This window comes from Lichenostomus cassidix, chromosome 5, assembly GCF_008360975.1.
Source record: "Lichenostomus cassidix isolate B80296 chromosome 5, HeHo_3.0, whole genome shotgun sequence".
In the NCBI taxonomy this organism is placed as follows: Eukaryota; Metazoa; Chordata; class Aves; order Passeriformes; family Meliphagidae; genus Lichenostomus; species Lichenostomus cassidix.
The window spans coordinates 56,391,930-56,414,314 of record NC_139486.1 but is presented as its reverse complement, the minus strand read 5'-3'; the positions used below and the strand labels follow the sequence as shown (position 1 = coordinate 56,414,314).

Below are 22,385 nucleotides of genomic sequence, written 5' to 3'. Positions count from 1 at the left end.
GCACTGGAACTGACTGCCCAGGGAGGTGGTGGAATCACCATCCCTGGAGGTGTTGGCACTCAGTGTCATGGTCTAGTTGACAGGGTGGTGTTTGGTCAAAGGTTGGACTCAGTGATCTTGGAAGTATTTTCCAACCTTAATGATTCTGTGACTCTGTGAAAGCAAAGGAAGGAATAGTACACTCAGTTTGTATTCAGTATGATAATATGAAATCAGTGCTTATTTAACATGAAGTACCTTCAGAATGCCTTTAAAAAATGAGATAGTGCTACAAAGGATGGGCTTAAATTATTTTTAAAACATGTGGAATAGCAGGAAAATTTCCTGACAAGAAGGAAATAATTTCCAAGGAAAGGCACAGACAGTTCTTACAGTTATTGTGACACTGGCGGGCAGGCTTGATAAGAGTCTAAAATTCATTAATGCACAGAATAAACCAAATCATCTTTCCTATCTCAAATAGCAATACTCATATTTGACCTACTGTCACATATTATATAATGATGTGATGGAGGCTGGTGAATCATACAGTCATGATCATGGAATCACAGAATGGCTTGGGTTGGAAGGGATCTTAAAGATATCTCATTCCAACATGATCTTGTTGCAACTGTTGGGTGTGGCAACTGCCTTTTGTTCAGACTAAGCACATTAATGCTCCTTCAGTTAGCAATGGATGAAACATTGACAAATGGTTATCCCAGGTCTAAACCTATAGCCAGTGAGTCATGGGTGCAATTGGGAGCAGTTTAATGTCACCTGTACGTGAAGGGGAAAGCAGCACAAACACCATGGAACTGGTTTGCAGCAGGATCCCAGTCAGAAAGGCACTGTGTCTCTCCAAAGCATCATTTATGCGGGTCAGTAATTGCTCCAAGTACAGTGCTCTCCTGGCCAGGATCACCACAGGAGCCCAGCAGAGGAGGTGGCCAGGAAACACAACTGCCAGGACAAAAGGTCTAAAATGCAATCTGAAAAGGTATATTTGTCAGAAAGTCTGGAAAGGAACCTCGAGCTTGCAAGCAAAGTAGATTTCTTCTATTGATGCTCCACTCTGTTTTCAAAATAGGAGCAGAATTTGCTTATTGATTATCAAACCTGGAATGGCTTTAGAAAGGATGGATTTCTACTCCTAGTAACTGTCAGCCTGAAAAGTTCCTGATCACAAGGGTAGTTAAGAACTCTGGTAATTTTTTTAATCTGTGTAATTAAAGTCATGTCTATGATGATTCTCCAGGAACACAATTTGTGTCAACCTTCCAAGTCCCCATTTTGCTCACGTTGAAGTCACCTGCAAGGGCTTTAATTGACCTTAATGGTGCCAAGTCAAGATTTATCCACTAGAAAATGCTTAGATGCTAAAATGGTGAAGTTTATATATAACCAGACAGAAAATGTCACTGTCTGCAGTGTATTTCTGCCTAATTTTTGATAATTCGCTTGTATTGTAGCTTCTAAACTGATGTGTCTTCTTTTCACGTGTCTTCTGTGCTTCATTAAGTGTTTTGTATTTTTTTGAAATTCAGTGTGCTAAGAGTGCCGAATAAAATATCAATAGGCATAAACTGAATTCTTAGGTTATTTTAAGTAGTATTCCCTAAGTGGACGGAATATAAAGTTATTCTCTCTGGAATTCTTTTGCATCCACATTAAAAATCATATTGTTAGTTTTAAATGCCCATGACAACTTTTAATTTGATCTTATGAAAGGCCCATTGTCTAAATTTTGTAAAAAATCCCACATGCCATACTTTTGGGCATACCCAAAGCATTTTGTTCTTTTGAAGCTATTGTGAAGGTCAAACCAAAACATTTGCTCTTTCTGAAACGTATTGGTATGTCAGGAAGGTTGGAGTTGACAGCAGGGATCTGCCCTTGCCGGCCGAGTAGTTTCTGAAGTTAAGTTAAACAAAATTCAGTGCAGCGGAACGCGTTGTTCCAACCCACCGGGCTCGCCCACCGGCAGGCGCTGGCGGTGTTGATCCCAGCAGCCTAGCCCCATGTGCTCGGGGCTCCCCGGCTCCTCCAGCTCCCCGCCCGGCCCTTCCCCGGCTGCCGGCGGCTCAGGAAGTCCATTGTGTCCGCGGCGCGGCTCCAGCCCCCCCGACGGACACTTCTGGTGCGTTGTGCAAGTTTCCAGTCATGCCGAGCATTCTTGGGAAGATCGGGCGATAAGGGGAGGAAATGACGGAGAGTCACCCCAGCGCCACCCGGCCCCGCGCTCCCCGGCCGCAGGCGCCCCTTCAGCGGGACGAGGCCCCTCGGCGGGCCGGGGCCGCGGGCGGGCCGGGGCCGCAGCTCGGGCGGCGGCGTTGCGGGCTCAGGTGAGGCGGCCCGGGGCAGGGCCGAGAGCAGCGCCCGCCCCGCTCCGCCCCGCGCGGCCGGGCGGAAGTGAGCGCAGCGCGGCGGAGCGGAGCGGGGGGAGCTGCCCGCAGCCTGGAGCGCTCCCGCCGGGAGCAGCAGGGACGAGGGGAAATGGCCGAGGTAGGCGCGGGGAGCCCCGCGGGTCGGGGCGAGCCGGGGCCCCGCGCCCTCCCGGTCCCGCCCTGCGAGGGGCTCTCGCTCCGCTGCCCGCCGTGCCCCGCCGCGCTCGCCCCTCCGGGGGTCTCCGCGACCCTCGGCCTCCGGGCGCTGCCCGCCGCCGGCGCGGCCTCGGCGCGGCCCCGGGCGGCCGGTGCTCCCCGGGCGGCACCTGCGAGCGGCGGGCCGGGCCCGGGGCAGCGCTCCCGCACGGCCCGTCCCGCTCCCGGTGCCTGTGCGGGCTCCCGAGCCGGGCGGCGGCGGCGCGGCTGCTGCGGGAAGTGCTTCCAGCCGGGACTGCGCGTCTGGGGCGCGGAGCCGTCGGAGGAGCTGCCCGCGCTCCGCAGGTGCCGGAGGTGCTTTTTGGACCCGGGGTGAAGTCTCCGGGGTGGCGGGGAGCTGTCACCGGCACGGAGCGGGGAGCTCGGGGGGTGCCCGGCGGAGGGGGCACCTTGGCGGTCGCTGCAGACACCCACCAGGTTTACAGTTCCTTTTTGTGCATCCTCTTGTTGCCTTTGGAGTGGGGTCGCTCGCCCCAGGCTGGTGCGTTACTGTGGTTCCAGAGAAGTTGGGTGTTTACAAAACTGATCCCTAAACAGCTCTGCTGTTTGCTCCAGGAGCTTTTCCTGTGTTTCTAGTGGTACATGGAAGTTTGTGACTGCCTTGCTGTTCTTGACTCGATCTAGTTTATTATTCTGTATCAACACAATAAAAAAGGTATACCTGCACCTTTGTTAGCACAAGTCACCTCCCACTTCAGCTATGCTGTTGTTGGGGAAAGGATGTGGTAGCAAGATGCAGTAAAAAGAAAAGCTTTTGGAAGAAAAGAGAGATTCTAGTGGTCTTTCTACTCATTGTATTTTTTATTACGAGTCTGATACTAGAGCATAGCACAGTTAAACTGATTTGAAGTAGAGATGCAGAGGTTTTAACTGATAACATTGCGTGTTTAATGCAGATCTCTTCCCAAAGGGAACTGAAAATTTAAGAAAAAATGTCTGATGTTTGTACAAGATGTTGTGCAATACTTGGTTTGAATATAAGCTGTGTTCCGGAGTAGTAGTGATGGATGATTTATGAAGAATCCAAAGGGGAAGTAGAAATGGGGCAGGGGAAATGAAATCAGTCAGACAGAATCATTTTTTTAATTTGGCTTTGTTGGCTTTGAAGGCAGTTGTGTCCTTCATTCCCCCAACACTGAGAATGGGCTTGTAAAAAAACTTCCTTTATGCATCTGGGAGGAAGAGAAATTGCTTAAATTGGCCTCATGTGGCACACTGTGGGAGGGGGAGAAAGGGATTATAATTTCCACCAAGTTCTGTTGTTTGTTTTTTGGGGTTGTGTTTTGTTGTTTTTTTTTTTTTTTTCCTAAAAGCAAGTTGAAGCATAAGTGGTAAGAATAAGGGGACAATGAAAGAAAGTTGCATAGCAGATAAAGGCAGTGGGAGAAAACACAGGGAGAATGAACAAGTACTTGAAGTTAAATGACGTTTTGGGGAGGGGACCACAAACCAGACAAGTAATAGTTAATTTAGAATCCCATCTTCTTAAATGGTGGGCTGTATTTGAATGTTCTTTTACATTGCAATTTCTTTTCCATTATTTTACATCTCTTAAAGATGCTTGTGTATAAAAAATACAAAGAATAGCTCAAATATTTAAATTTTTGATTGCTTTAATAAAATACATTTGTCTTTATTTCAGTGCAGTAGTAATCCTGATTTAGATACTTGAGGTTCCTCTTTCCTTTTGGTTATTACTGTCATCACTGAGAACTCAAACATAAAGGTTCATCAGTACATATAATCAGTGTATTAAAATTGGTGATGTAGTTATTTTTATCTGATTTGAGTAGCTCTCTGTGTGCTAACAAAGAAAATTGAATGCCTTAAATGGAAAATGATGCATTTCAAAATGTCAAGTAAAAAAATACTTTCTGATTTTGTGTTCCTTTGTTTCTTACTTCTCAAACTGAATTGAAACTGGCAATATTTCTTAGTCAGTGCTGCTATTGTATTTGCTGCCTAGCTGGAGACACTTGGATTGAAATGTTGTTTAGGAAATAAAAATGCTGAGGTGATGTTTTGGAGGGTTTTTTTGTTGTCTTAGGCTTTGATGTGGTACCAAAATCAGACGGTATGGGGTTATTTAGAAGAATGAGTGCTAGATTTGAATTTTGTTAGGGCAGGATTGCATGTTGTTTGTCTTTTTCATAATCTTAAGGCTGCCTTATGGGAGCTTCAAAAATTGCAGTGAGGTAGCACTGGTGGGTAGGCCAGTGTAAGTCTAACACTGACATGACTAAAATTCATAAAATATAGTATGTGTTTTAAGGTCAGCCTTAAAAACGTTCAGGTAATGATCTTCCTGGGTTTTTTTTTTTTTTTTATTTTGGAAGTATTGCCTTTTAGTGTCTGCAGTCAGTACAGGAATTATCTGGTGTTTATTTATTTTTAGGATAATACAACAAGCTTAAAAATGAGAGAGTATTACACAAATGTAAGCTGTTTGCTTTGTGGATGTGTAACTGTGTAAACATTTTGTTCTATTTTAAGTTGAAGATGTGGATGTGTAATTAATTACCAGAACAGGGTTCAGCCTTTATCAACGGTGGTCAATAAAATCAGTCATCTAATACAGCATCATGCAGCCCCTTTGATGGTGAGGAGGTTGGTGTGATGTAAGTTTGTGCAGAAGGATGAAGAAGTTTGTTTCCAGACTGGACAGGGAGGGGAAGGAGGAAATGTTTCAAAGCATGCCAGTAATGATAAACCTCACTTAAGCTATAAAAATTTTAGAATGAAATGCTTTTGTCAAACCTCGCATAAAAAGAAGTTATGAGAAATATTACTTCAGTCTATAATTTTGTAGAAATGCAGCCTGAAAGTATTTCCTTAGATTAAGCTTGTTCCAAGTGATGGCTACTTCAGAGGGAAGAAATGGAAGTAGAGGGCGAAGGTATGTCTGCGTGTTTCATGTAACTTGTAATTTGAAGTCACAACCAAAACATCACTTACAAAAACCCAGCCACAACTTGCAGGGTGTAGTGTGTGAGGACCTCGTGGTGTTTGTGCCAAGAGAATGTCACTGGTTCAGGTCTGGAGGTTGGTTAGTGCATCATGACCCAGTGGAAATAATTTAGCTTGTAGGTTTCAATCTTGGAGTTGATGTTTGTAGATTAAGAGCAGGTCATTGATAACTGATCTGATCTTCTGCTTAGGCTGTAGTCACAGCAGAAGAGCAGAGTGTGGTGACAGTGCTGAGTTATAAGGTGTGTGCTGGAAGTCTGCCTGAGTTCAGCATCCATCTGAACAAATTCCTGGTGAAAAAGTCCATCAAGAGTCTTATTCTTAGAGAAGTTACCTCAGGATTCAGGAAGTACTTGAGTGGCAAATTAGTGAAGGCTAGAAGGGTATTTTGAGGAAGTGTCATTACGTGTTTGTATTGGTTTAGCTCTTTCCTATTTGCATTTCCAAAGCCACCTTTAGAGACAAGATAAGGATGAGATGAACCTTTGGTCTGACTGTAGCCACCCTGTTCAGTTTTCTACCCGTGTATTATTAAAAGAACAAACCCAAACAAACCACGTAATCATTGAATCAATACATGTAATAAGCATTTAGTATTTTCTGATGGATAAAGCATGAAGGTACACGTGAATGGTGCATTTGTTCTGTCAATTAGTAATCAGCAATTCTGCTTGATCTCCTATGAATATGAGGTGTGTGACTAAGAAGCATCTGCTGGTTATAACTGAAACTGTGCAAGTTTCCTGCCTGAGGGGAAACTCAGTTGCTGAAGCAAGTGGTGGAAATAATTTGGCTACTGCAGCAGAATTGCATTAGGTTAGACTGGTAGGGTGATGCTAATACAGTGATACAGAGTTAAGTGTGGGCCAGAGCTGTGGTGTCAATGTTTCCATGCATGTTTTTGATGATGTTTTGTTCAAGGTGTATGTTGTGCACTGCTGCACAAGGAGTAAAATAGGGTATTTGTGGGGAAGGGTTGTTTTCATCTCCCTGTGTTAACAGCCACTGTACCTTGCATCATGAGCCTCCTGCATTTCACTGCATTTTCAGTGTTTTGTGACATTAGGAGGATGTCTGCAGGGTTTACTTCAGGCACATAGCTCAGGAAAAATTGGGTTTTTAACATGACCCTCTGTATTTGCTGCAGAATGTAACTATATGGAAGGTGTTTGGGCATCTCTGTTGTGGTGATTAAAGCAGACAGCACAAATGTGTCTTTCCTCTTTTTCTGTTCTCCCCACACTAGACACTTCCTATGGTTTTGATAAAATTGGATATGTAGTTTAAACTGTTGTCTGTCTTTTGTTTGGTACTACTGGGATTGGGATTAATGGAAGCACTAGTTTAGCTACGTGCTCCAGGTAATTTGTCATGCTCAGCTGGGGTCAGGCCCCACACTGCATGAATAACTAAGGCCCCTTCCAGTCTTAATTGTTCCATGAAAATGATATTCCTGGTTAAAATTACTTTGCAAATCAAGAATTACTGCACCAGTTATTCAGCTAGGGAATCAAAATATCTGGGGCAATGATCTCGCTTAAAGGATTGGAAAAAACCTTCCCTTAAGCAGCTGATGTTGACTCTCTATGAAAGTTTGTATTGCGTGAGTGTTTTCAAATAGCCTTTGAAAAGTGGGATTGGTGGAAAGATTGTGAAGGTCAGGGTGATGTGGAGAAAAGCACAACTCCAGAGGTGTCTGTAAAGCAAGGGAACCAGTACAAAGTTTTTAAAAACAGACTTTTGGAACAGGAGGAGTGGAATTGAAAGCATTATTCTGTAAGGAGAAACATTGCAACAGAACTAGAATTCCTAGCCTTTGTCAAACAATGTGGGTAATAAGCTTGGCTGTAAGGCATGGAAAAAAACTATCTTGGCCAAGTGCATCAGAATGAAACAGTCTGGGATGCCATCAGTTTCGTTATTGCTCTTTTCTGGTACCTGAATCCAGAAAATACTGGGCAGTAACAGAATAGCAGGATGCTGTTAGAGAGCTGAGAACAGAACAGGAGGAAATACAAGGATGCAAAAGTTGGTGAGTAGTTCTACAGCTGATGAAACTGATGCCAAGTTTCCTGTTGATTTGCGTCTTCTGCTGGTTGGCTTTAAGGACTTCTTGCCATGATCCAAGCATTTCTAAAGATTATCCTGATTAGAAATTCACAGTGTCCAGTTCTATGAGCTCATGCTACAGTTTTCTTCTAGCTGTGACGCCCAGTGTTCTTGGCAGGGCCAGGTTGCTTGTTTTAATGACACTTAGATGGAATTCAATAATCTTTATGACCCCCATTTCCTAACAGACTTAAATGGAAGGTGGTTGGGTTCAAAATTTGAGGGGAGGAATATAACAGCACAAATGTGCTAAATAAGCTTGCAAACCTGCTGTACCAAATCTGCAGGTATCCACCTCTACTGATGGAAGGGCTTGCAGTGACTAATGGTGCAAAGCATTGCAGGGGAAGAGTGTGGCAGTGGAAAACACATGATTTCCAGGTATCTGTAGCTGCCCTCACTGAGATTTGGCTGGAGCATCATGGCAGGTGCATCCAGGCTTGGTCTCTCTTGAAACATTGATCTAAACCTGGAGATTCAGAGTTACAGCAGCTACAAAGTATGCAATGTCTACTAATGATCCTCTGCACAGTGTCCTGGATAATAATTGATTTCAATAGTTCATAAATTTTTATAAGCACTGAAAGAGCTGAGGTTGGATTTTTCAAGGGATTTCTTGCTGATGTTGAAAGACCTTAAAGGCTGAGACTTCCTGTTCTAGTGCTAGAAACATCCTATTCTTGCCTAGCCCTAGATCAAAGGTTTTATGATGAAATTGTACTTTCTAGACGTAAATGAAGTTTCAAAATCAAAGTTAAGAGATGTGGCTTCTGCTTTGGTATTTACAATCTGAATGATTTGAGCAAAACAAATGAAATGAGTTCAGGGTTTGTGCCCAATTAAAACTTGCACCTGTATTTAAGCTAATGAAATTGTCTTTGCTGGTTCTGTAGATGTGAACTCAAACAAAATGGATTCAGTCTTCTGGTTAACTGTGTTTATCTCATCTGTAGGGGGACACTTGCTAATTTTGGTAAAATGACTGGATTTAAAAAGCTGCTTAGTTTTCAGTGGAAAGATAAAACGATATAGCTTTGACACTGACCTTTCAGAAGTGTTTGTTATGGAGAAACTTCCAGTTTAAACCTAACGGTATTTAAAAAAATAACAGTAACAGCCCTACTTCAAGAGGTCATTTCATGAGTATGTGTTCAGTTATTTTGTCGTTTTTAGCAATCTGAATGCATCTGGCAGAGAAGGCTTCTGAACATCAAAGTTGTTGTGACTTTTTTCTATCTTTTTTTTTTTTTTTGCTAAGGAGTTTTCCTACTGTGGCAAATGTCTGGCTATGAATTCCTTTGCAGATGATTAGTATTTTCCACAGTATATTACTGCTGTTGTATTTTGCAAAGTTTTCCCTGGTTTCCCATAAAACTGCTACTGTCTCTGGTATGCAGGCAAGATTTTTTAGTTCATAAGTTAGCTATGATTCCATGTTAAGCAAATGCCTCAAATATTTTTATTTTTGTTTTATTTAATGGCAAAATAACCTTAAAGTTACTTTGAAAATTGCACTTGTTTTGAGGAAGTGCTGGCTACTGTATGCCAAGACCTTACTTTATAAGGAATGCAGGAAATGGCCTGACTTGTTATCATTGCTTCTGTATTTAGTGCTTGGACTCCAGGGAATTTATGTGCACTGATTTCTGATAGCTATAAAGTACTTCTTGAGAAGAAATTACCAAATAATGTGTTCTGTGCTTGCGTAGCGGTAGAACAAACTATAAATAGGATATTACAAGCCTTGGGTGTTTTTGAAAAGAAAGCTGTGCAACTCATCTGAAGTAGAGAAGAATGTTAGCATGTACAGGAGCAGATGGTGAGATTACCTCTGCTTAAGGTAAAACGATTTCTGTCTGATGAAGTCATCCCTTACTCATTAAGACGGAAAACTAATTTAGATTTTGGGAGTCTTTGTCCTGGTAGAAATGTAATGTCCTGTATTGGTTCCCCAAAATTTCTTACCAGAAAACTATATATTTGTTATTGGAAAGAAATGTCTTCCTGGTTCCATTTTATGTGTTTGCTAGACTAGTGCATATGCAATTTTTTTTTAATGTAAGCCTCTGTAAGTGAAAAATCTGTTTTGAAATTAATTTCCATTCCATGTAGGGCCTTTTTTCTGAAGGAGATGGCTAGGCAGTTTGTTGGCTCTTGATTATTAATAAGTTTTCTTGCTGCCTCTTTTTTTTTTTTAAAGAGTATTTTACTCCTCTGAAATATAGAATCACGTGCAATACTCAAATAAAATTATATACCAATACACAGTTACTTGAGTGATCAAAGTAACTTTGGACTGTAAACACATCTATGAAAAAGTGCTGCCCAGGAAATGTTGTGCTTACAGAAATTCTGCTAGACCAGAGCCAAAGAGGTCTGCAGACTCCTGTGGTTGAGAAAGGAAATATTGCTTCAAGTTAATGAAGTCTGGCTGCAAAAGAGAGATTTCTCTTTGTCAGGGCTGTAGAAAAATTATGTGGTCAGGGTTTCAGACCCACTTTTAAAGGAAGCAGGTGAGGTTCTGTGAAGGCAGTGGAAATGCGGTGACTTCACCCAAACTATGAAAGTGTCCATTTAATTTCAAATTCAGGGGACAAGTAAGCAGTGTATTAGATGCTTTTATCACTTCTGAGATTCTGTTATAATCTCCTCAATTGCTTCTGGCTTTCCTTTAAAAATAAATGAAATATTTCTCACGTTCTTTGAGCATTTGGCAAGATGAGTGCTCTTGAAGGTGAACAGACTGACAGCTGAAAACTGATTATTACTGTTACTTAAAATAGTGTGCAGCAGTTCAGATGAGAACAGTCCTAACTCTGTAAGGATCACTTCTGGGTCTTCAATGACCTCCAGTTGTTGCAAACTTCTGGTGAGTTCCTATGGCTTGGTCAGTTATGGTTCAGGATTCCAGGATCTGAATTGAATGATATTTTCCTGAGTGCTTGAGGAGTTCCCTGCTGATAGATGATCCTAATGGAATTTGCCTTTCTCTTTGTAAATGTTGGAGAAGTGTAAATTCTGAGCACTCTCTGCCTTTGAACTTACATGGCTGCAAAGTGAGAGGTTCAAAGTGAAGCAAAACTTAGGTGAAAAAAATTATCAATGCTGCATGGTTAACATTTAGAAGAAGGTCTGTCAGTAACTTAATCATGCTTATGCCTAGGGAGCTTTTCTTCTGATATGTTATTTGAATTTACTGCTTAGAACTGGCATGCAGGGTAAAGTTTTGCCAAAACTATTGCAATTATATCAATTTTTTAAAATCAGTTTTTTTAACTTCAAACTATTTGAAAAAAACCTGCAGTCTGCTTATAAAAGGTGACAGAAATTTATACACTGACTTTAGAAGTTTCCCAAGGACAGGGCTTAAATACAGCAATCACGTTAAGTATGCTGGTGGGGCTGTCTTTCAAAAAATAAATCTAAAATACAATTTTTAGATAACCACTAATAACAATCTTCTCTCTTGAATGCTAGAAGTCACTGGATTTGTCAGTGCAAGTGTGCTGTCATACCCTGACAGAAATACAGCCCTGTAATGTGAAATTGTAAAATAAACAAGCAGTTACTGAGTGCCTGGGATTCTCTACATGTTATGAATGAAGGTGCTGTAGTAGCTGTGCACCATGTTTCTGAGAGCTAAGGAATGTGTGTTTATCTGCAGTTGTGACTTTGTGGAACAGTGACTCCTTGTGAGCAGGAGACTGCTTGGTGATATGGAGATCAAGGCCATTGATTTCAGTAGGAAAATAAGTTTGGTTTGGTTTTTTTTTAAGAGCTGGTTGTTTTACATAATTACTTTGAAGACCATATAATGTTTTTTTTTTCATCTTCTTGAGAATAAATCCCTTGCTGCTGTAATTATAAACCAGCACCTGAATGCATTGATAATCTTGAAAATTGTAGCCCAAGCAGTTCTGAACAGTCTTGGAAGGTATGATTCTATTTTTATTTTTTTCAATAAAATTCAGGAAAAAGTCCTGCTGTTCTTTAGAACCCTTAGACAACAGCAAGACTGTGAAACTGAAGATTGCACTTACCTCAGGGCTGCTGGTTCTTGGAAAAGCCAAGTAGGAATTCTTGAGAGCACTTCTTAAGTCAGGGTGTTCTTGCATCTAAAAATCTGACATAGCAGTTTTAACCAGCTGTAAGTTAATGAAGAGATTAAAGCCAGCTTAGCTTTCTAGACAGTCTGAGAAGGTGGTGTCAAGTACATTAGACTTTTCATTAGGATATTGTCTGTGACTGGTGGGTTTAGACCATCTGCAAAATACTCAGTATGTCTTCAGGAGAAGTTTTAGTATGACTGTCATGCTAGCAGGAGCATAGTAAATAATTGAAGGCCACAGCTGTGCTATTAATGGGACCAGAGACCTGCATTGTCTATAAAGGAGCCCAGCAAAATAGTTGTTTTTTTTTTTTTTAATTGATTGCCTGGTTGTGTTCTATACTGAGCTCTGGAGACAGGCAGCAGACAGGGCAAGATTTCTTCCTGATGGCAATATTTATGGCTTTAATGGGTGTCAAACTCTGCAGCTTCATAATTGTACAGAAAAGGATCTGGTGTCTTTTTCTGTAGACTTTGTGTTGAATATTTATATAATTATCTAGTGTAATGAATTCACAGCTGTAACCTCCAAAGCTCTTCCTTAAGACTTTGTGCCCCAGGACTTAAGTTGTGTGGTTTTCAGCGTTTTATAATTTTGTTAGTCTGTCACTGTTTCAGTCTTTCTGAAGACACCCTCTTTTGTTCAAGTCTTGTCTTGGGTATCTGTAACATCATTTCTGGTTTAATCTTGCTTTGTGAAGGGTTTCACTTGAGTTTGTCTTCACACTGAGCTGAAATGTATAGAACCTCTTATAAAGATGTCTGTCCTTCACACTATAAGCCATTGAAATGAAGTAGATAAAACAAAAGCTTGGCCAGACCTAAAGAATTTAAAGAATCTGTTATAAATCTGTTAAGAATCTCACTGTCTGTGTGGGGAGTCTGGAGAAATACAGTCACTTTGTTTGAATCACATCTCTCTGGTTTGATTCAAGGAGGGCAAAAATACCCCCAGTCTAAAATCCAAATCTTTCTAATGAGTGTGAATCGAAAGGGAGCATAAAGACTTTTGAGTTATCTGCATTATTTGCTGCAGAGAATTCTTAATTTGTAGATTGTGGCATGACTTAAACTCAGAATGATTTGCATCCATAAGGCTCATCTAGTTCAGTGAAACTGTGTTTTAATGAGGATTGCTGATTATGTAACCCTCCTAGCAGAAACTCATTATTCCTGATTTTTATCTTGCTGCTTGATGTGCATACTGGCTGCTGCTGGAAGACATTCTATCTCCTGGGCTCGCCTCTGACCCAGCTGTGTGCAAAAGCTGGAGAATAAAGTAAAAGTAATACTGTAAAATAACACAGTTCTTGTGGTAACATCTTGCAATGTCATTTTAATAAAGAGTCTGCATAGGTATTGTGGTGAATATAGGAAGTTGTATCATAGTCCTAAACACGAGACTACAATTGGAGAAATGTAAAGTATCATTTTCTTGGTGGTGGCCTTAAGCAAAAGTGACCTTTGGAAGTTTCTTCCCTTACCTAGTAGTGAATGACACTTCCTTTAAAGGGCTGTTAAAAAGATTACTCAATGAGCAGCTGTACTTAAATAGCTTATTTTGCTTGTCCAAGAAATATCATTTCATAAGCATTATTTTTCTTGTTAAGAGGGCAAAGTACAATATTTTCCAAAGGAAGAGAGGTCCTTCAGTGTCATTATGACCATTATAATCATGGTACAGCAGTTTGAAAGGTCTAGTTTTGTAATCCATTGAAGTTAGGTGGAAGTCCTCTTGATAATGTGCTTTATCAATGCTATATTTGTATAGTCTTTAGAATGACTTCTCCTCCCAAGATTGCACCTGTGTAATTGCTCAAATCTGAAAACCGCTACACACCTGAAGGTGGCTTTTGTGTGTGTTAGTGGTGCAAAAGAAACCAAGTGCTTACTAGTACCAGTAGGCAGAGAAGGAAAAATAAATGGGTCTTGCATAATTCAAAGAGTATGAATTTATTTCTGTGGCTTCTTTTAAAGTTTGATACTCCCCAAAAAATCAGTCTCTTTAAAATTGTGCATCCTGGGTTTCTGAAGGACACATTTGTCAGCTGGTGATGTGTGACATAGTAGTTGCCCCCATATGATTTGTTTCCCGTGTTTCTAATGTTTCATTTCCTTTTCAGGTCTGCTAAATCCATTCTGAAGCCGAGGGTAGACAGGCAGTCTGAGGGAAGCGTTGCTGCTTTACATGGACATCTGCTCTTGCGGCATGGCCCAGATATCCAGCAGCAATGGATTCAAGCAGCGCTCGTCACCTTCTCTGGCAGCCCCAAGGTCAAAAGATGTGGACAAAGAGGAGGCATTGCAGATGGAAGCTGAGGCATTAGCCAAGATGCAGAAAGAAAGAGGTGTAGCTGGTAATAAACAAACCTTTCATTCTTTGAGCAGCCCCAGACAAAAAGCACAGACTCATAACAAACAGGACCATGATCTCATGGTGTTTCCAGAGTCTGATGCCAAGAGCATGGAAGATAAACTAAGTACCATTGACATAGAGAAGCTTACTCATGCTGAACTAGAGAAACTGCTGCTGGATGACAATTTTGAATCTAGCAAAGCACCTACGTTACCAGCAAGTCCTATTTTGAGCCCATCCATGTCTTCACAATTTTATCTTGGGCCCGCGGGTCACAGGAGACAGTGGACACCTGGCATACCAGCACCTGTGACATGCACTTTACCTCCTATTTACACCTCAGCTTCTTACACAAAACAGACTGGTGTATTTCAGAATGGATTCCATCCAAGTATGTCCTATCCCCCCAGAGAGCCTATTTATCTTGGTCTTCCAAGACAGTCACAATACATTTCATACCCACTGGCAGCTACCACACCTTTCCATCCACACGCAGGCCTACCTTTATATCCTCCAGTCCTCACACCAGAAATGGCAAAAGTATTTGATAAAATTGCAAGCACTTCAGAGTTCCTGAGAAATGGGAAGTCGAGCACAGACCTAGAAATGACTTCTATAAAGTCTGCAGTCTCCAGCCTGCCGACCTCGGAAAGCTGCGGGGATGTCAGCAAGTTCGACTGGTTGGATTTGGATCCTCTGAGTAAACCAAAAGTGGACACTGTGGAGACTTTAAACAAGGCAGAGGCTGATGGAGAAAGGGCTTCAAGTATGACTGCTGAAGACCCATGGGATGCTGTACTGTTAGAAGAAAAGCTGTTACTAACTTGTCACCTGGAAAGAAAAGTTAATGGGAAATCTTCTGGAGCGACAGTCACAAGGAGTCAGTCCTTAAACATGAGAACAAGTCAGCTTGCAAAGTTACAGGGCCAAACATCACAGGTATGTAAATCAGCATTTTTAAACTGCAGTATAACAGTAAAGATTAATCACAGTATTTAAAGGCACTTGGAAGTCTGTTATTTATTTTGTGTGTATTATTTGGCTCGAGCAGTGTCCAGATAATGTGATGTTATGGCATATGTATTAGTGCTATTCAGAAAATTGAACATTACTCTCCCAAAATACCTCTGCCCTTATGTAATCCTTCCACATTTACTGAGGAAATTGCTGGTTTTCAACACACTCCAAATAAGAAATAGAAATAATATTCACCACAATTAAGTGTCTAAATCATATTGATAAATATTTCGATTTTATGAGCAATTCATGTGATACTGTGAAATAAAAAGGTGGCGAGCTAAGCACTGAAAGTTTTATCTTGCCTTTTACAAGACCACTAAAATTTTGTTTTGTAGGTAGAAATCTTTCCTTCTGTGTAAGAATGCTGGATAAAACCTTTTGGTTATACTGTCCTGGGTGGTGGGATGGCTGTTGGTCAGAAATGCTGTACTTCTGTTCTAGAAAAAGTGAAACCATATTTGTGTGGTGTTATTTTTATCAGGCAGGGCTGAAAGGTTTCTGAGAGATTTCTTCTCTGGGATTAGGATCACTTTAATGAAACATTCAAGACAAAACTCAACAGGGGCTTTAGTTATGTCACTTGTATCTTTGGACATGGAGCATGTGGAGTTTGTGTCAAAACCAAACTTGTGCAGAAGGTGATCAATACTATTGCAGTCTCATTTGGCTAATTATGCCCCATAAGGGCATTCTTCCTTTTTTTAAGTCCAGTAAGAGACTGTAGGTTATTTAGCTTTTCCTATATTAATTCTTCCTATGATAATTCCACCATTAAAAAAAAAAGACATTGTGTTTTAAATTATGTTTTTCATATCCACCAGAAAGTGGATATGAATACTTCTGGGTTTTGGTGGTTTTTGGTAGAGCACAGGGAGTGAAAGAGAAGATGAGAAGTTTTCAGTGGAAAAGCCAGCACCCTGTCAAGGGTGATAATGGCCAAAAAAAGAATTATATTTGTAGAAACTGGTTAGAGAGTTGGAAGTAAAATCTGTTTGCTTTGGAGACTTTGTTTTACAGCTGTTTTACATCCTAGCTATTGTCTTTCTAGGTGTTTTTAATAGTCTCGAGACATGCCATAAAAAAAAACAACTGCTATCACTCAAGGATATTATCCAAATAACTCCTTAATTCTTCCCTCTCCAGCCCCAGACTGGAGGAGTTTTTTGTGAGAAACAGGAATATTTACTAGACTGTGGCCTAAAAGGCTGTCCACATTTCCATTGAAGTGAAATTTTTGGCCCCTCATTTGAAAGATTTCCTGTTTTTTCTGGGTTAGGTGTCATTATTCTGGCAAAAGTTCAATAGAAGGCCAGCGAAGAAGGAATAAAAACCATCCTGAAACCAAAAAAATCCATTTATCTCTGGTTTTGTGCCATGTGTGTAGATCTTGGGTCTGACTTAATTTTATTTTTTCCCCCCATTTACAGTTGAGCTGTGATACATTAGCTCTGTTATTTCCTAGTATTTGGAGATGCATGTAAATTTGGGCTCTACAGCAGTTTGCTTCTCAGTTTGCTATGTCGTCTGGTGTTGTGTTTGTCAGTTTTTCAGTGCTGCTTGGTTGGTTGTGGTGTAACTCCTGACTAACAGCTAGGCTGCATTGGATCAGTGCTTCTGAGGTGGTGTCTGTAGGAAGTAATATTTGACTGTTGCTGAATGAAATCTGGCTTCATAAATTCCAATTTTTTTCAAGAATGTAGGATTTGAAAGGGTCTTTTCTGTCCATAAGGTCCTGTCTCCTGTTATTTACATGTCATGTATGGAGTGATTCATAAAGAAAGTTCAAGCTCTGCCTTCACATGTGGGCTTTTCTTCCTGCCACTTTTGATTTAAAGCTGTTCCAGCTCCTTCGTGTGCTGATCAGTCATCTGATTTTCAGCAGAACGCATTTGTAACTAGCTCTTAGCAAATGTTCTTCTTTCAGGATGGAACAGCAGGTACTTCAGATAAAAGAATCATTTTGATATTTACTTCAATATGCTATAAGAGGCAGTGACTTTCTGTCAGCTTTCACTGCACTGCTCTGTGTGAGAGCTTCTCTTTCCTTTTTTATTTTTTTGAAGATGACTTATAAGAATTTTAGTTCTCTCTGTGAGAGCATAGTGTACCACATGCCTTGTACATCAGCATGAATAAACCCTCATTACAGGTAGGAGCATCCTGCAAATACAATTCTTTGATTGTATTTGCTTTATTTGTGATGGCATCACAACATCAATCCTGTCATCAATTAATAGACCTGATTTTCTTACGTCACCATCTTTCTCAAACGAGTTCTTAGTTTATAGCAGACTTCTGCAGTGAATGCCCAATTGAAGGTTTGAGATTTAATTTCCACTTGTGCTCCTCCAGTCTGTGCTTGACTCGTTTTGGCATCATACTCCAGTTCTAGTCTGTATTATGAAGGTAGCTAATGATACAAGCCTGTAAATTAGCAGGGTTGTTTCTGCTGAGTTATTAAAGAAGAAAATAATAGATCTCTTTAGGTCTCCCAATTGGATGTCCTTGCAACATAACCTGGGTATTCTATCTTTCGCCTATCCTGTGCTTCTACTTTATTTTCTAGTTTAAATAATCTTCTACTTAGGAAGCTGAGTTATGTAGCCTCTCTTTTTTGCAGTTCTCTTGTATTTTGCCCAATTTACCCCAGGTTTTTATGTTGTTCCAAGTATATTCTTAAATCTTGCAGCTTAACAAGTCTGGATCATTTCCTCCAACCCTTCCTGAAAAACTCAGTCTCACTGCCCCTTTAAACAAAAATATTAGCGTTTTGATGCAATCAAAAGTATTTTTTGATTCTATTAAAACTTATGACTGTAATGCTTCAGTCAATAGATTGCTTTGTTTTGATGAAGTTTCTGTTTGTATCTAGATACTGGCTATTCAGTATCATATCTTTTGTTATATTTTTGTCTGATGTATTTGTGTCATATTTGAAGTAGCTATACATTTAGTATTCCCCTTTAAATACTTCAGTGTTTGTCACTAATTTCTGAAAGCAGAGACAAAAATCATGATTTTTTTCCTCTTTTATATGTTGTTTTCTCTTGCTTTCCACTGAGCTGCTGAGTCTTGTGACATTGTGCGCTAATGGAATTTCATTTAGCTTGACTTTTGTTAATTTATTGGGGTTTGGGTTTGTTTGTCATTGTTCAGAGTAATTGTATTTACAGACCACTTCTATTTTTGCAGCCTGTGCTGACATGAACTATTTATCTCATTTGGCCTGGAGTCCTTTCTTTCAAGTTATTTCCTGTTTGATTGATAGCTTTTGCACCTCCTAGATTGGCCCATTTGGAAGTTAAAGAAATTAAAATTTTGCTGGTTACACAAGACCCATCTGAGTCCAGTGGATTTTAAATAGAATTCTTAGTTTTTCAGAGCTTGTCATCCTGAAATTATTTCCCCCAAAGTGATAAAAAATTAATATTGAAATTCAACAAAAAATAAGGAGAGGATTGATGTTCTTAATTTTCTACCAGGAGCTCTTTTCCATCATTACATATTTGTCATAAAATGAAGTTTCTCTCCTTAGCCAAATGTGACCCTGAGGTCAACCATGGATAAACAAATCTATTTCTTTTTCTTTGCTCATTAGATGCAAATTTATTTTTTACCCTGGCTAAGCTTGCATGAATTGACATGCCTTGTATTTCCCTAAACTTTGAATTTAACAGTAGAATAACCTGCAGATTTTACTGTAAGCAGTTCAAAAGTGTCACATAGTGGAATGAAGTGGTGATATTTCATCACTGCTATGACTATTTTAAGTAGGTCCCCAGTTTAGTGCTTTTATCCTGTGATTGCATAGTGCTTTGTGTATTTATTTGTAATATTCTTTAAAGAGTTTCTAAATAGAATTTAACATTGGGATAGGCAGCTTCTTGATTTGCAATGCCTGAATTTTGTGTTGAGTGCCAACCAGCAGTTGGTTTACCTTTATCAGAGGTGTTTGCCTTTCCCTGGATATATTCCCTTCCTGTCCCCTTGTGATTTTTGGTGGTGTTGTTGTGCAATTGCTTAGAGATTGTGTTTACTAGATACAGCTGCACAGGTTAGGTAGCAGGTCTTGTGAGGTTGCCCAGAAGTATTTTATGTGATAGAACTTGTCTGAGATGGTACAATAGAAGAATCTTTTTTTAATTTAAGGTATAATGTGTGCTCCTGCAGCTCATTTCAAGTTTTGTGGCTTTACAGCTTCCTGCTCTAATTGTCTCCTGTGGCATGGCTAATCCTCAATTACACAGAATTTGTCCTTTTGACTGATCAGTGTTCATGCAGCCAATATTTTAGCTGAAATAATTAGGTTTAAATACAATTCAAGTGGCAATTATAGGTTGTGTCTCTTCCAAATTTATGCTGTACTGCTGAAACAAGTTAATTTGAAGGGGGAAAGGTGCTAAAATAAAAAGACCTGACACTATGTGGCTCCCTAAGATTTGACCCCTTTTCTGAGAGTCTAATTTAACTATATTGTCTGATATGCTCTAATGACATTAGCTGACTCCTTTGGCTAATAATAAATAACCCACATACTAGTTAAGTAGTTAATCGCTACTTCAAATATGAATAAATAGTGATGATTTTCAGAAAAACCGTAGTGCAGTCAGTCTGCTTTGTTCCTGGACTTGTGGTTGGATTAAAGGTTTCTGTAAACATTGTAAAAACTTTGGATGAAAAATGAAAAATGTAACTGGTCATGTAACTTATTCCAGGGAGTAGCTGGCAAGAGTTTAACAAATCCTTTAGGCTAGTGGTAGCTGTTAGACTATGGACAATTGAGTCCCACTGGTTATTCCAACTTTTCTCTGCTTTTTGCTCACTCCAGCATCTCTATGGATGTATTGTGAATTGGGTCAGAAAACAAATACCCATTTAAAACCTGCTGCAGTTCTGTCTTTGTCATTTTGGTTTTGTTGGTTTCGTTGGTTTTTGAGTTTATTAGATTTTTCTATTTGAAACTGCAGCTCTCTTTTTTAGCAGTTGTTTGTTGGATTGGGTACTTTAAAGGTTGTGGTTTACAGTCTTGGGAGGTGGTGGGAGCATTTGGCATAAGGGATTAAAACAGCAGTAAATCGATTCTTTGAGGTTAATTCTAAGTTTCATGTTCTGAATGCTACTTCCTTCCAGTGTACAACTTGTATTTTCCTGCTTTGTAGGAAGAGCTAATCATGGGTACCATGATATGTAGTGGTTCTTTCTGGAACTACACTGAAGTTTCCTCCAGTTTGCAGAACTGGAGAAAAATACATTTTTCTTCCATCTGTGGTTCAGCTGAATTTAGCCAAATCCTAATGCAACAGGTCACTGCTGAGAGCTCAGGAACTGCTTGCAACTTAACTAATAATGATGCTGGCAAATAAATGACCTTCTGTCAAGGACTCACTGCTGCAGTGAATCTTTACTTTTCAAGTTAGTAGTAATATAAGTTAGTAGTTTTCCCCATATAAAAGTAGACAAAAACTAATAGGAAACCTCAGACTCATGAAAATCTGTCGCCTACATGTGGCTTTGCTGGCTTTGGGAAGATGTTTGCAGCTATTTAAATACTGTATTATCTTTGAGTTGCAGAAAGACAATGGGACCACTGGCACGCTGACAGAAAATGTGCTTCTCCAAGCAATTGAAGGGCAGAATCAAGAACTGTCAGCTTTTTCTGAAGCAGTTACGAAGTAAGAAATGACTGAATATGAATTAATTTTCAGAAGAGAAAAAAAAAAGCTAAATGATTCATTTTCAGTTAGGTTGACAGGAACAGTTCTACTTTTTATTTGCTTGACAGGACAGATTTCAATATGTATCCTTTTTACTTTTATTTTCCCAGTTTTTCCTGGTTTTGTCCTGATTTGGTTTTTTTTGGTTTTTTTTTCCAAGAATGTAATAGAAAATTGTTAAGATGTTCAGTATTAAGATTATTGTATTATCATATCTCCTCTTTATTATTTTGGTCCTGTAACTGTCACTTTTCCTTGTTTTTATAATACATTTTATCCTCAAAGTATTTTTCTATATCTCCTATTTTTTAATACAATTTCTGTTGAAAGAATTTAAAGCTGTTTTTCTTGTTAGCTGGTGCACCTCACAAAATCCTGTCACTCAAGGGCTTTCCAACCCTTAAATGCTTTTGTTTTTGCTCCTCCCACAGCTGGACTTCTGTAACATAAAGCCTTTAAAGTTGTCTCTGCCTTGATCTGATAGTGAAGTTCCTTAAAGATTGTGTGGGTTTTTTTCCTTACTGTCACAATTTAATGGGAGATTATTTTTTTGTTGTTTTCTTCTTAAAGAAGACAAACTGCTCTTGCCCCTTTTCCTTTTAACATCAAAATCAAAGAAGTAATGGAGGAAATAGAGATCTTTGAATCTCAAGGATAGCATCTATTTTTTTTTCAAAGCAGGAATGTTTATGAAATGAGAAGGAAACTCCACAAAAACAATGAAAATTCATATATCTGTGGAACTTACTGATGAACAACATTAGTACAAAGTTCCCGTATTGTAGGCTTTTTGCAACGCTTTCTGGTTAAATCTAATTGTTGTCCTTTTGTTGAAGACCTAGTGTTTAAAATACTGATGAACTTTAGACTGGACATCTCTTCCTAGAGGATTTGGGGCTTCTTCCATTCTTGCTTTTGTCCAGAATCAAGATGATGAAATAAATGATCCTTATAGAGTTCTGTTCTTAATCTCGTATAATATTACTTTAATGTTGACAGAATTTTAGGTTTAAATTATTTTGTCTATGTTAAACAGGGGAAAATAAGAGCAGCTTTCCAAGTATAGTTCATTCACTATTAGGTAAATGTTTTGTTTGTGTTCTAAATAAAACCATTTACCTCAATTAAGGCCTCTTCCTCAACTTCCATAGCTTGAAATAGCTACCTTCTGCATGGTATCTAAATTCAGATTAGACTTATAAAAATTGAAACGTGAAGAGTTTTGTTGTCTTTTATTCATAAAATATTCTTTTTTTTAAATTAATTTTTAGAAAATGCTGTTGATTACCTTTTTAAGAACTGTTTCAGAGCTTAGCTTCTGCAGAAGTTGGATATGTCCTGTAAGCATTGACCTATTAAATATTTTGAGCTGTGTGGAAAACCTGCCTAATTACATGCTAGGATTTTTTTCCTGTCTAACTACTACTTGTATAATTGTTGTGGGCAATGTTCTGTTGGGAGTAGAAAAATGAAATGGTGTTTTGCACATGCAATTTAGGTAGAGAGCCAAAGGTGGTCTTTACTGTTCT

General features: G+C 39.6%; 1 protein-coding gene across 4 annotated transcripts in view; it reads left to right on the top strand.

Annotated features, from left to right (window-relative positions):
* The first annotated feature begins 2,376 nt into the window (after window positions 1-2,376).
* The window catches only part of PIK3C2A (phosphatidylinositol-4-phosphate 3-kinase catalytic subunit type 2 alpha), a 51,249-nt gene continuing 31,240 nt past the window's right edge, over window positions 2,377-22,385 (top strand). For 2 of the 4 annotated variants that reach the window (XM_085063228.1, XM_085063225.1), the window contains exons 1-3: window positions 2,377-2,484; window positions 13,890-15,061; window positions 20,708-20,814. In XM_085063228.1, the coding sequence (XP_084919354.1) occupies window positions 13,955-15,061; window positions 20,708-20,814 (1,214 nt within the window). In that variant the 5' untranslated portion in view covers window positions 2,377-2,484; window positions 13,890-13,954. Of the gene's footprint in view, window positions 2,485-10,478; window positions 10,528-13,889; window positions 15,062-20,707; window positions 20,815-22,385 lie in introns of those variants that run through there. The other 2 variants (XM_085063227.1, XM_085063226.1) reach the window with 2 other exon arrangements.